The sequence below is a fragment of the Macaca thibetana genome, chromosome 18, assembly GCF_024542745.1.
Source record: "Macaca thibetana thibetana isolate TM-01 chromosome 18, ASM2454274v1, whole genome shotgun sequence".
NCBI lineage: Eukaryota > Metazoa > Chordata > Mammalia > Primates > Cercopithecidae > Macaca > Macaca thibetana.
Genome location: NC_065595.1, coordinates 58,836,774 through 58,851,295, shown reverse-complemented (window position 1 = coordinate 58,851,295; position 14,522 = coordinate 58,836,774). Strand labels below are relative to the sequence as shown.

Below are 14,522 nucleotides of genomic sequence, written 5' to 3'. Positions count from 1 at the left end.
AACCGCCCCCACAATTAAGTTACCTCCCACTGGGTTCCTCCCATGACATGTGGGAATTATGGGAACTACAGTTCAAGATGAGATTTGGGTGGGGACACAGCCAAATCATATCAATACAGTACTCTAAATTTTTTTTTTTTTTTTTTTTTTTGAGACGGAGTCTCGCTCTGTCACCCAGGCTGGAGTGCAGTGGCCGGATCTCAGCTCACTGCAAGCTCCGCCTCCCGGGTTCATGCCATTCTCCTGCCTCAGCCTCCCGAGTAGCTGGGACTACAGGTGCCTGCCACCTCGCCCGGCTAAGTTTTTGTATTTTTAGTAGAGACGGGGTTTCACTGTGTTACCCAGGATGGTCTCGATCTCCTGACCTCGTGATCCACCCGTCTCGGCCTCCCAAAGTGCTGGGATTACAGGCTTGAGCCACCGCGCCCGGCCTCTAAATTTTTGAATAATGGCTAGTTTTTTTTTTTTTTGAGATGTAGTCTTGCTCTGTCGCCTAGGCTGGAGTGCAGTGATGCGATCTCGGCTCACTGCAAGCTCCGCCTCCCAGGTTCACATCATTCTCCTGCCTCAGCCTCCCAAGTAGCTGGTACTACAGGCGCCCGCCACCATGCCCAGCTAATTTTTTGTATTTTTAGTAGAGATGGGGTTTCACTGTTAGCCAGGATGGTCTTGATTTCCTGACCTCGTGATCCACCCGCCTCGGCCTCCCAAAGTGCTGGGATTACAGACGTGAGCCAGCACACCTGGCCAGAATAATAGCTAGTTTTAAAAAACAGGTGATTTCACACAAAAATCTGTTGATGGATTCATAGAACACCTTGCTCCCCTCCCCCCCATACAGAAGACTATCAATACTGGGCTTACGTTTGTTCCTGGCAACAGTTTGTTGAAGCAGTGGAGCCCTTTAGAGATCCTTTAGACTGATGATGCTTTTGAGTCAACCAAAGTCCTTGCCATTCCCTGTTACCTTCCTTTTTTTTTTTTTTTTTTTTTTGAGACGGAGTCTTGCTCTGTCACCCAGGCTGGAGTGCAGTGGCCGGATCTCAGCTCACTGCAAGCTCCTCCTCTCGGGTTCACGCCATTCTCCTGCCTCAGCCTCCCGAGTAGCTGGGACTACAGGCACCCGCCACTTCGCCCGGCTAGTTTTTTGTATTTTTTTAGTAGAGACGGGGTTTCACCGTATTAGCCAGGATGGTCTCGATCTCCTGACCTCATGATCCGCCCGTCTCGGCCTCCCAAAGTGCTGGGATTACAGGCTTGAGCCACCGCGCCCGGCCCTCCCTGTTACCTTCCTAAGTCTGAGGTCAAGTGCCATTTGCCACTGTAGTGCTGTCTTTCTTAGGCTGTCATTTATATTACTCACCTGGAAGCTATAGAGAATTTGAGTTTGCCACCTCTACAATAGTGAAGAGTATAGTGATAGATACCCTGAATTGCTTAGACTAGGATCATATGTGGAGTCTATTACATTTGAACTTTTGTGGCCTTGGGCACATTACTTCTTTGAGACTGAGTTTCCTCATTTATAAAGTGGGTAATACAGTGGTAACTTTCTCTTAAGGAGTGTAACACACTTTACTCCTATGCAAGTGCTTTTACATATTATATAATAAAAGCTCAGTAAAAGTTAGCTGTGATTATTATTACAACTACTACTGCCATCATCATCATCACCTGTGGAATATAAAAGGTATTCCTGTGTCATGCTGTTATGGAAGTAACCAGAACAATTAAGAATCCTTTTACTTTCAAAATAACATTTTTATAATTTTGTTTTAAAAAGTAAATTATTATTACCTATTTTTACATAAACTTGAAAATAAGTAACTTTATTTTTAGGGTTCTGTTAGAGTCTCGTAGGAAATCTAAGAAGATTACAGCCAGAGGAATCTTTGCAGGTGCCAGAGTGGTGCGAGGAGTGGACTGGCAGTGGGAAGATCAAGATGGAGGAAATGGACGTAGGGGAAAGGTACAGTATTTTTCTTAATTCATCATGTATTCTAGAGTATATGTGTTCAGAAGCTTTTTATCACTACTGTAAATGAATTTCTTGGTCCATTGTTTTCTGTGCCAGTAAAAATTTTTAAAATCTTGATTTCTTTTTTCTCTGGAAGTAGAAAGATTGTTCTTGCTTTTTATAAGCATTGATGTTTCTTAGAGGGTCATTAGATAGGTTTTACCTTCCCACCTTCAGGTTTCATATTGTCATTTTGTTACCTAGCATGCTTTTCTGAATGCATTTGGACCAGTCTTCCCTAAGCAGTGTCTCATGTCCTTGACTTTCCTGCTATTCAAATTTCATTTGAATTGACTTGTTTTATATTATCTTCCCTCAAAGGTCTTTTTCTGAGGGACAGTGGACAATTACGCTGTTATCTAGCCCGCCTACCTCTGTTACCCTTTGCAGATAGTGTAGTGGACTCAGAGTTTTAGGAGTAGGTCAAAGCAGAATATTCTGTGTGGTGAAATGAGAGACCTCAGCTGGTCTAGGTGGCAGGGAATGAGGGTGAAGAGGAGAGTGGGAATGTCATCATTACATAGTCCAAATAAGCCAAGTACACTTGAGACTGTGAGTCAGGTTCACTTGGGCAGTGTGTCCACAGTTGAATAAAAATGGTACAATGGTACAGTGGCAGTAGGGATAAGAGCCTTCAACTTGTTTGGCCCCCACGTATTACACGGCTGCAATCTGGACGGGTCACTTTCCATACCTGGTGCCCAGCAATCATCCTGGAAGCTCCCTTTGAAGCCCTGTGATGAACAGAGATGCCTTTGCCTCTCTTCCTGACTGGATCTCATGTTTTCTGTATCCCATTATATCATCTTACTTAGCTTACCATCTCTTTTGGTAGAACACACTTTCTGGTAACTTGTTTTGAAAGAGCATGTGAGAAGTAAAATTTTAATACTTTTATTTTGAAAAATTGACTTTATAGTCTTCCCCATAGTTAATTATGTGGTCAGAGGGGGTTGGAAGTCATCTTTCCTCATCAGCTTTTGAAGGCATTTGCTGTTCGAAGCCACATAAATGGAACTTTCTGTTTTTTGCTATATTGGCACTTTTTTTGGGATAAAAGTAGGCATTCTTGAGGCTTTGAGTCATTCGTGTTACATTTTTGGTTTGCTTTGATTTAACACATGTTGTGTTTTGAGAACAAAATGAGGGCCAGGCATGGTGGCTCATGTCTGTAATCCCAGCACTTGTGGGAGGCTGAGGCAGGTGGATCACTTGAGATCAGGAGTTTGAGACTAGCCTGGCCAACATGGTGAGACCCTGTCTCCACTGAAAATACAAAAATTAGCCAGGCATGGTGGTACACGCCTGTAGTCCCAGCTACTAGGGAGGCTGAGGCAGGAGAATCGCTTGAACCTGGGAGGCAGAGGTAGCAATGAGCCAAGATTGTGCCACTGCACTCCAGCCTGGGTGACAGGGTAAGACTCCATCTCCAAACAAACGAAAAGAACAAAATGAAAAAGAAATGAAACCATCTTGTACATGTGACTCCAAGTGAGAGAACTTCGTAAAATAAATCTTTAGAGTAACAGTATTAAGCACATTTTTAAGACCAAATGTGACTTCTATTGTCTGACTTTTTTGTTTTGGCCTATGTATGTGAATGAAGAAAGTTAACATCCCTTTTTCCCCTTCAGTGCTGGATGCTTTATCCCACTCCCCTGATGTAACCCATATTCATTGTATGTAGTGTATTCTTCCTTTTTGTTTTTTTAATGTATATTAGAGATGGAGTCTTGCTGCGTTGCCCAGACTGGTCTCAAACTCCTGGGTTCAAGCGATTCTCCTGCCTCCACTTCCCAAAGTGCTGGGATTACAGGCATGAACCACTGTGCCCAGCCTGTTCTTAAAGGGTTTCTTAAGTCTTGCTATACATGTTAGTCTTTTAAAGCTGTTTTTTATACAAGTATGATTAAGTATACTAGATCATAATTTTTTTTAACTCTTTATTATGGAGTATTTCAGACATACACTTGAGTAGAAAGTATAGTATAATAAATTCCCATGCACTCATACCCAACTTCAACAATTATTAACTTAAAAAAATACCATTTATTTGTTGAAGAAACCAGATTCTATTTGGCCAATTGATTCTTTATAGTATTCTTTAACTTCTTTAACTTGTTCTTTTAATCTTTGTATTTCCTATAAACTAGTTGTTAGAGCTAGAGGCTTGATTAGATTCAGGTTCAATTTTATTTTGGCAAATATACCTCGTATGTGATGCTGTATATTTTCTACTGTATCACATAAAGGGGCACATGAAGTCTGACGATCTTGCTATTAGTGATGTTAAGATTGATGAACAGGTGCAAATTTTGTCAGATGTATCCTTTACAGAGTTTCTTGGCAACATTCTACCTAATGGTTTTAGCAACTGTTCCTTGCATGTGAAATTACTATAGTTACTTTCTTATGCATTCCACTTTGTTTCCCCCTCAGTAATAAATCAAGTCATATTAAAAATGAAGGAATTTCGTTTAATGATTTGGACCTTGACTAATGAACTTACTTCTATTTCAAGTAATTTGAAATTTAAAGTAAATTTGATTTAAACAAAATTTGTCTTTGTTTTTTAGGTAGTTAAATGCTTTTTACTCATCCTATGAAATACAGACTTAATATAGCATCACATTTTTGAAAACAAATGAAGTTATATCTGAATATATTAGAATCAGAAGGAACTTTTTACTACAGATTGCTTGTTTTACCTTCGAGTGCTAGAAACTGTTACTTTGGAAGGTTATATAGTGGTTAGTAGAGCAGAAATCATAAAGCAAATTAAGGTAAATGGTGGACTTTAACTTCAGGATGGTAGTTACCTCTAATGGGAGGCAGGAGTATGGGACTGATGAGATGGACATAGGGGACTTGAAAAGTATTGGTTATTTTTTTTTCTTAGGTTGGGTAATAATTACATGGGTGTTCCATTTATTTTTTTTCTTTAAAGTTTATATATGCTTTGGGAGGCCGAGGCAGGTGGATCACGAGGCCATGATCACGAGACCAGCCTGGCCAACATGGCGAAACCCCATCTCTACTTAAAAAAACATACAAAAATTAGCTGGGCATGGTGGTGGGCACCTGTAATCCCAGCTACTTGGGAGGCTGAGGCAGGAGAATCACTTGAACCTTGGAGGCGGAGGTTGCAGTGAGCTGAGATCGTGCCATTGCACTCCAGCCTGGGTGACGAGCAAAAAAAAAAAAAAACAAATTTACATATGCTATATTTTATAATGTGTAATGTATGTCAAAATTTAAAAGAATAAATGGACTAATTTACTAACAATTTAAAATATGTTTCAAGTGATTCATCAGATCTTAAACATAAAACCTTTTTATTTCCACAAATACATCATGAAATACCTGGCTTACAAAACTGTTTCTTTAGTACAGAATGAAAAAGAATGGTCATTATATATCTTATTTAAAGTAATAGTTTTTAAGTGTATACCTTAAAAGTTATACTTCAGCCTGTCATTCTAAGTAACTATGAAGGATGGCTGTGATTGTAAGTATCAAGATGGAGAAGAGTAATATGAATTGCATGTGTACAGCTTCCCACTCTTTGCTGTAGTCAGGTTTACTTGAGAAGGTCCAAGTTTAATACTGTTTGTCATTTTTGTGTACAGGTTGAACATTCCAGATAAAAAAATCTGAAACCCGAAATACTCCAAAATCTGAAACTTTTTGAGCACTGACATGATGTTCAAAGGAGATGCTCATTGGAGCATTTAGAATTTCAAATTTTTGGATTTGGGGTGCTCTGAGTACAGTGCAGATATTTTAAAATCTGAAAAAATTTGAAATCTAAAACATTTCTTGTCCTAAGTATTTCAGATAAGTACACTCAACCTGCATGTGATTCTAGGCCTTAAAGCAATGGCAACCCCAGTATTTTTTTTTTTTTTTTTAATTTTAATCCAGTGAATTCAAGAATCAGACTAGTTGGGTGTGGGGCTCGGAGATAGTGTCTGAGTTTCCATGGTAGGCGTGCCATTTTAGGTGGCCTGCAACTGTGGGATACTGCTGGAGGAGCAAAAGCAACTCAAGACCTACTTAAACATTGCCACCAAGGCTCTTCAAGAGCTTTGTGCTTGTTAATTTTTAACTGACCAAAAAGGTTTATCTTGAATCATTTTGGGGACTTAAAATTTCATATTGAGTAATGGGCTTAAAAGAATATACTGTTTTGGCCGGGCGTGGTGGCTCACACCTGTAATCCCAGCACTTTGGGAGGCCAAGGCGGGCAGATCACCTGAGGTCAGGAGTTTGAGACCAGCCTGGCTAACATGGTGAAACTCCATCTCTACTAAAAGTACAAAAATTAGCCAGGCATGGTGGCAGTCACCTGTAATCTCAGCTACTCAGGAGGCTGAGGCAGGAGAAGCTTGAACCCGAGAGGCGGAGGTTGCAGTGAGCCGAGATCACACCACTGCACTCCAGCCCGGGCGACAAGAGCGAGATTCCATCTCAAAAACAAACAAACAAACAAAAAACAAAACTGTTCTTAAAGGAATCCCTTTAAGATTAAAAATATTTTAAATTTTGTATCAAATTCTATTTTCTGATAATCTATCACTGTAATCCCCAAGCCTCTTGATTTAACATTTCTACAGTGGTTTTAGAAATTACCTTATAATTCTGGAAAAATATGGCTCTAGTGATAATTTAAATATATGTTAGGAGTGACATATTTGGCAAATAAGTATTTTTCATGATCCTGTTCCACAGGTTGCTAGATGAAATATTTTTAAGATTTACATGTAATAATTAAAAGAACTAAGCTCTTCCCTCCCCTTTAAAAAACTTCTTTTCTCAAAAAACGTCTGTTAGGTAACAGAAATCCAGGACTGGAGTGCATCAAGCCCACATAGTGCAGCATATGTCCTCTGGGATAATGGTGCTAAGAACCTTTACAGAGTTGGCTTTGAGGGCATGGTAAGTAGTGAAGAGCCATAGCAGGTGAAAGAAAATGTTGGATGGATGAATAGCTCTTACTGCTCTTTTATTATTTTTCCTTTGTCATCTCCCTTTGTCAGAACCTTTACGTTTTTACTGTGTTTCTCTAAACTATGTAATAGTCAATATGATTTGCCTTTAGTTAATGTTTGGGTACCTTACTGTATATTGGTTGTGTAGAGCCGACCCATTTTCAGTGTAAGTCCAGGGGGTTTATTTACGAAAATCTGTCAAAAAGATTGGAAATCATCTGTAAGACCACTCCTTGGCATGGATGGACCTGGAAGACAGTATTATAATGAGATTTTGTGATATATTTGTATTCTGTGCTCTGGTAGCTTATAAAAATATAAATTACAACAGATATTAAAATTATTTTTTAGGAGATTCCTCCCCGCCCCTTGGTATTTTTTAAAGTATAGTGTTGATAATTGAAAATGATTGACTTAGAAACACCTTGAATTACTTAAGTGTTTAGAAAGATAATGGAGGTTTATTCAATGAGTTGTCCTGTGTTTTTTATTTTTCATGGACCATTGTTCAAGCGCTGATCTTGGCTGGACGCTGTGGCTCATGCCTGTAATCCCAGCGCTTTGGGAAGCCCAGGCAGGTAGATCAGTTGAAGTCAGGAGTTTGAGATCACACTGGTCAACATGGTGAAACACTGTCTTTACTGAAATACAAAAATTAGCTGGGTTTGATGCCATGTGCCTGTAATTCCAGCTGCTTGGGAGGCTGAGGCACGAGAATTGCCTGAACTGCGAGGGTAGGGGTGCAGAGCTTGCAGTGAGCCGAGATCACGCCATTGTACTCCAGCCTAGGTGACGGAGTGAGACTGTATCTCAAAAAAAGTTGATCTTGCTATTCAGTTTATAGAGTGTAATAAATAAATGCCAAAATATTAATGCCTTTCACATCCTTTTCATCTTGAATACATTCCATATTCAAAGAATTCTTTAAATTTCCTTTTTTAAAATCAACTGGCTGTGTTCTTGTTAGGAATGGAGACAGTATCCCAGTGTCCCCTTAATTTATTTCCATTTATTTATTTATTTTTTGAGACAGAGTCTTACTCTGTTGCCCAGGCTGGAGTGCAGTGGTATGATCTTGGCTCACTGCAAGCTCTGCCTTCTGGGTTCACACCATTCTCCTGCCTCAGCCTCCCAAGTAGCTGGGACTACAGGTGCCCACCACCATGCCCTGCTAATTTTTTGCATTTTTAGTAGAGATGGGGTTTCACTGTGTTAGCCAGGATGGTCTCAATCTCCTGACCTCATGATCCGCCCCCCTCAGCCTCCCAAAGTGCTGAGATTACAGGTGTGAGCCACCAGGCTTGGCCTTATTTATTTACTTTTAGAGACAGGGTCTTGCTCTGTCACTCAGGCGGGAGAGTAGTGGTGCAATCATAGTTCATTGAAGTCCTGAACTCCTGGGCTCAAATAAGCCTCCCACCTCAGCCTCTGGAGTAGCTAGGACTGTAGGCGTGTGCCACCATGCCCAACTAATATTAAAAAAAATTTTAGTAGAAATAGGCTCTTGCTATATATATTGTCCACGCTGGTTTTGAACTCCTCTGTTCCAAGTGATCCCCCACCTTGGCTTTCCAAAATGCTGAGACTACTAGCATGAGCCACTACACCTGACCAATTCATTCCACTTATATATTAAAAGCCAGCCATGTGAATTTAAACAAATACTTTAGTTGCCAATTTTTATTATTGTATATAGCAGTGGTTATCAGCCTTTCATTTTCTTCATGCCTCTGCCTGTTTTTAAATTGTCAGTTTTTTAGAATTCCAATTGATTATTAATTTTCTTCAAATGAAGCCTATGTGCTATATGTGCTCAGGTAGTTAAATGAATGGTATTTATGTAGACTGATGGCCGAGTATGTAGTTGTGCCATTATTTATTTATTTATTTATTTATTTATTTTTTTGAGACGGAGTCTGGCTCTGTCGCCCGGGCTAGAGTGCAGTGGCCGGATCTCAGCTCACTGCAAGCTCCGCCCCCCGGGTTCACGCCATTCTCCTGCCTCAGCCTCCCGAGTAGCTAGGACTACAGGCGCCCGCCGCCTCGCCCGGCTAGTTTTTTTTATTTTTTAGTAGAGACGGGGTTTCACCGTGTTGGCCAGGATGGTCTCGATCTCCTGACCTAGTGATCCGCCCGTCTCGGCCTCCCAAAGTGCTGGGATTACAGGCTTGAGCCACCGCGCCTGGCCGCCATTATTTATTTAATGAGATTTCTCTTGATGGGGATCTGAGTTGGATTTTGTTTCCCCTACTGCTTCAAGCAGTGTGTCAGTAAGCATCCTTGTGTATATGCCTTTGTACATTATGGGTATATTTCCTTAGGATAGATTCCTAGAAGTAAAATTGCTGGGGTAAAGTATTATATTAAAACAATTTGACAGCCGGGAGTGGTGGCCACACCTGTAATCCCAGCACCATGGGAGGCTAAAGCCAGTAGATCACTTGAGTCCAGGAGTTTGAGACCAACCTGGACAATGTGGCAAAACCGTGTCTCTACAAACAATAAAAAAATTAGCTGGGTATAGTGGTGTGCACCTATAGTCCCAGCTACTTGAGAGGCTGAGGTGGAATGATCACTTGAGCCCTGGGAGGTGGAGGCTGCAGTGAGCCGTGATCATGCCACTGCACCCCAGCCTGGGCAACAGAGAGAGACCCTGTCTCAAAAAAAAAAAAATCCCAAAAAAACAGTTTGACTCCTATGTCTCTTTGTCCAGGATTCAGTGACAGTAAAAGATGCTATAAAAGAGTTGGGTCCTGTGTGTGTGTGTGTGTGCGCGTGTGTGTGCACATGCATGTGCATGCGTGCAGGTGCGCACGTGCATATGTATTAGAGGAGCTCCTTTCCTTGATAGGGTAAGATGTTCTAATCATCTACTATATACACCTGTACTATTAGGTACTTTAAGTAAATCCAAATCCAAATTTTCACAGTATACACAAGGTTCTTCCTCTAAGCCCACATTTTCTGTACTTTTAATTATACCGCAGCTACCTCCTCCATTCAGATACTTAGTAACTTGTTTTCTTGTAAAAGATAAGTGGGAAGGAACTTTAGTTAACCAGGTTATGGCGAGGTAAGGACTAAAGTTGATGTAAGGCCGGGCGTGATGGCTCACACTTGTAATCCCAGCACTTGGGGAGGCAGAGGCGGGCAGGTCACTTGAGGTCAGGAGTTCGAGACCAACCTGGCCAACATGGTGAAATCTCGTCTCTACTGAAAATGAAAAAATTAACCGGACGTGGTGGCACATGCCTGTAATTCCAGCTACTGGGGAGGCCAAGGCAGGAGAATTGCTTGAAACCAGGAGGTGGAGGTTGCAGTGAGCCGAGATTGCGCCACTGCACTCCAGCCTGGGTGACAGAGTGAGACTCCATCTAAAAAAAAAAAAAAAAAATTGATGTCAGTAGGAAAATCAGCTAGACAAGGAATCAAAAGACTGTATTTGGTTTCGTTATTTTCTACTTTGTATTGGCTATTTAGTTTTGAATAATTTCCAGGTTTTGGTTTGTTTTTGGTAAAAGTGTCTTTAAAATGGAATGTGGTGGCTCATGCCAGTAATCCCAGCACTTGGGAGGCTGAGGTGGGTGGATTAGTTGAAGCCAGGAGTTTGAGACCAGCCTGGCCAACGTGGTGAAACCCTGTCTCTACTAAAAATGCAAAAATTAGCCAGACCCGGTGGTACATGCCTGTAATCCCCAGCTGCTCAGGTGACTGAGGCATGAGAATCGCTTGAACCCAGGAGGCGGAGGTTGCAGTGAGTCACTGTACTCCAGCCTGGGCAACAGATCAAGACTCTGTCACACACACACAAAAAAGAATGTGCTGTGCACATTTCCAGTAATAGATATTTGTTCTTTTTTAGCACGTGGTTTTCAAAATATTATAATTAATATTTATTAGTTATAAGTATTTTGGTTTAATGTAATAAGATTCAGACATTTTATTTTGTTTATTTATTTTTTGAGACAGAGTCTCTTGCTCTGTTGCCCGGGCTGGAGTGCAGTGGTGTGACCTCAGCTCACTGCAACCTCTGCCTCCCGGGTTCAAGCGATTCTCCTGCCTCAGTCTCTTGAGCATCTGGGATTACAGGTGCCCAGCAGCACACACGGCTAATTTTTTTGTATTTTTAATAGAGAAGTGGTTTCACCACGTTGGCCAGGCTGGTTTTGAACTCCTGACCTCAAGTGATCCACCCGTCTCGGCCTCCCAAAGTCCTAGGATTACAGGCGTGAGCCACTGTGCCTGGCCAGATTCAGACATTTTAATTTTGAACTTTAAAAGAAGGCTAAAAGTAAATAAAATATGACCTATCTGAAGATCAGGTTTCTAGTTTTTACAAGTTTTTACAAGTACTTTTGAAAGCAGTATTTAGTGTGATTGTTGACCCTAGACTATTCTTGACTTCTGTTTTGGGTATGTTCTAAATGAATATTTTTGCCTATTTCAGATATTGAGCCATATTTGAAGTTTCATGGGTGATTTTTCTGGTTTCTTTTCTTCTTAGTCTGATCTGAAATGTGTCCAGGATGCCAAGGGAGGTTCTTTCTACAGAGATCACTGCCCTGTGCTAGGTGAGTGAGAAGATTAGAGAGTATTACTAAATAATGGGTCAGAGTTCGTGGAATCGGTAAAATGTTTAAATTGGACTTCAGAAAAGTTAATTACCACTGAAGTTACTTAGAGAAATTTTTTTTTTGGCTTTACTTTGGTCTTAAAGTATTTTTCCTTTTATTATGGTTTATTTGGACTCAGTTGTCATGTCTTGAGAATTGATTGGCCATTTATGTCATAATGTATTTGAAACTTTTATGTTTTAACTGTAAATTACATTGTTGAAAAATTTTGTATTAGATTAAAACAGTTGTATGTCATAGACTATTGAGAATAGGATTTGACACTTTTGTGCTTAAAAATTCCTTAGAATTTTTGTCAAATTGTCTTCCTAAGAACAGCTCCAAGGTTAAGATAATATGTATAATTTCATGTATCATTAAAATGAAAAAACAGGGAACAAGAAAACCAAAACTACCTTCATTTTATAGATTTATTGTTGCCTGGATGAACTTTTAGCACACTCTCCTGATCTTTATTCTCTGGTTTCTTTCTCATGTGAACTGTGTTTCTCCTTCAAATCATTTGACTTGCCTTTGTAGCAAAAAGTGCTGTTTTTTTGCAGTATACCTTAATTTTTTTTTTTAAAAGGAGAAGGCATAAAAAAATTTATGTGTTTTAATGAGCTCATCTATTTATCTTGCTTTCACAAAACAAGCTTTCTTGTTTTGTGTCTTGTTTTCATAAGAAAAATGCAAAATCAACATGCATATTTTGGATCTCAGCCTAATGTTTCATGATCTTGAATTCATCTCAGAACTAGCTTTTGAAAATAATCTGGGGAATGGGCTTTGACATATTTTAAAATGCTCTTTAGGGCAAGAATCACAGGAACCATTTGTTAAAATGAAATAGTACTAAGCACTTAAGGGAAAAAATAATTCCAGGCTTTCATTCATATTCTCTAGTTAGTTATTGTGGTTCTGATACAGTGGTAGTAAGTTATCCAGGCATAAAAGTGAGTATTTTCAACACCTGGAACTTTGTGTTCTGATGTAAGGTTGAATTGTCTTTTATAGACTCTACTCTTACTCAGTCTTTGTTATAACTCATCATATTATTTCAGTTTTTGAGTCTGTTTGGCTTTTTTCTTTTTTTAAAAAAAGCTTTCTAGTTCTAAAATTTTATACTTATAATGAGTTCTCAAGACCTTTTAAAACTAGACGGTACCTGAAACTAAAATATCTACATGTTATTTAAAGATAACACAGCTGCATGTTGTTGTGAGTTTTTTTCCCTCCTTTATTCAATTGCCTCTGAAATTCACCTGCCATTCTACAGGTGAGCAGAATGGCAACAGGAATCCTGGTGGATTGCAGATTGGTGACCTGGTAAATATAGATCTCGACCTAGAAATTGTACAGTCTTTGCAGCATGGTCATGGAGGATGGACTGATGGAATGTTTGAGACTTTAACTACAACTGGAACTGTTTGTGGCATCGATGAAGATCATGACATTGTAGTACAGTATCCAAGTGGCAATAGGTTGGTGATATCTATCAATTTTTGATGATGATAAATAAAGCTAATATAGAGAAAAGAGTCTTAGAGAAAGCAAATAATGTGATACACCCAAATACTCATTAAAGCTAGCTTTTAGATGGTAAGTAAAAATCCAGAGTATATATTGGTAAGGTGGAGAGAAACAAATGGTAAGAATTACGTGTGTGTGTGTGTTTGTGTCTCTTGTGTGTATATGTGAATTTATATGAGGATGTTTATGATACAGTGTTCTGTACACTATTTTTCCTTCAAGAGGAGAATACATTATATCACTATTAGGTCTAACTACAGCCTAAAAGTTCTGTGTTGGTAATGGACTATATCAGTCTACCCTGAATGGGAAGGGTTTTACATTAAAACTCCTTTGGTGCATATCTCCAGGGTCATCTCTTATTTTTTCTTTTTATTGATACACAAGAGGTGTACATATTTTGGGATACATGTGATGTTTTCATCCATGCATACAATGTGTAATGATCAAACAGGCAATTGGGACAACCATCAGTATTAACATCACCCCTTCTTTACATTGGGAACATTCCAATTCCTTTCCCCAGCTGTTCTGAACTATACAAGTTGTTAACTATAGTTGCCTAACTGTACTATCAAACATTAGATCTTTTTCCCTGTTTCTAACTGTAGTCTTGTACGCATTTACCATCTCTCTCATCCCCACCTTTCTCCTACTGTTTCCAGCCTCTGGTAACCACCAATCAACTTTCTATCTCCATGAGATCCACGCTTTATATCTCCTCATATGAGTGAGAACATGTGGTATTTGTCTTTCTTTCTTTGTCTTATTTCACTTAACATAATGACCTCCAGTTCCATTCATGTTGCTGCAGATGACAGGATTTCATTCTTTTTATAGCTGAGTAATATTTCATTGGGTATATGTACCACTGTTCTGTTCTGTTCTGTTCTATTCTATTCTATTCTATTCTATCCTATTCTCTATTTAGAGAAGGGGTCTCATTGTATTGCCCATGCAAGTCCTGAACTCCTGGTCTCAAGTGATCTTTCTCCCTTGGCCTCCAAAAGTGTTGGGATTACAGGAATGAGCCACCATACCTGGCCCACATTTTCTTTATCTTTTCAGTCTGTTTATGAACACTTAGGTTGATTTCATGTCTTGGCTGTTGTGGATAGTGCTGCAGTAAACATGGGAGTACAAATCTCCCTTTGACATACTGATATTCTTTCTTCTGGGTATATATACCCAACAGTGGGATTACTGGATCATGTGGTAGTTCTGTTTTTAGTTTTTTGAGGAACCTCCATACTGTTTTTCATAGTGGCTGTACTAATTTACAGTCCCACCAACAGTCTACGTGTGTTCCCCTTTTTGTGTGTTCTTGCCAGCATCCGAAAAGCCATTTTCTTTTTTTCTCTTTTTAAA

The 14,522-nt window shown here is 39.7% G+C and overlaps 1 protein-coding gene across 3 annotated transcripts in view; it reads left to right on the top strand.

The window, feature by feature from the left end:
* The window catches only part of MIB1 (MIB E3 ubiquitin protein ligase 1), a 133,589-nt gene that overhangs the window by 25,366 nt on the left and 93,701 nt on the right, over positions 1–14,522 (top strand). For 2 of the 3 annotated variants that reach the window (XM_050767617.1, XM_050767620.1), the window contains exons 3-6: positions 1,840–1,969; positions 6,851–6,955; positions 11,513–11,579; positions 12,901–13,105. In XM_050767617.1, coding sequence (XP_050623574.1) covers positions 1,840–1,969; positions 6,851–6,955; positions 11,513–11,579; positions 12,901–13,105 — 507 coding nt within the window. The remainder of the gene's footprint in view (positions 1–1,839; positions 1,970–6,850; positions 6,956–11,512; positions 11,580–12,900; positions 13,106–14,522) is intronic. The other variant, XM_050767618.1, reaches the window with a different exon arrangement.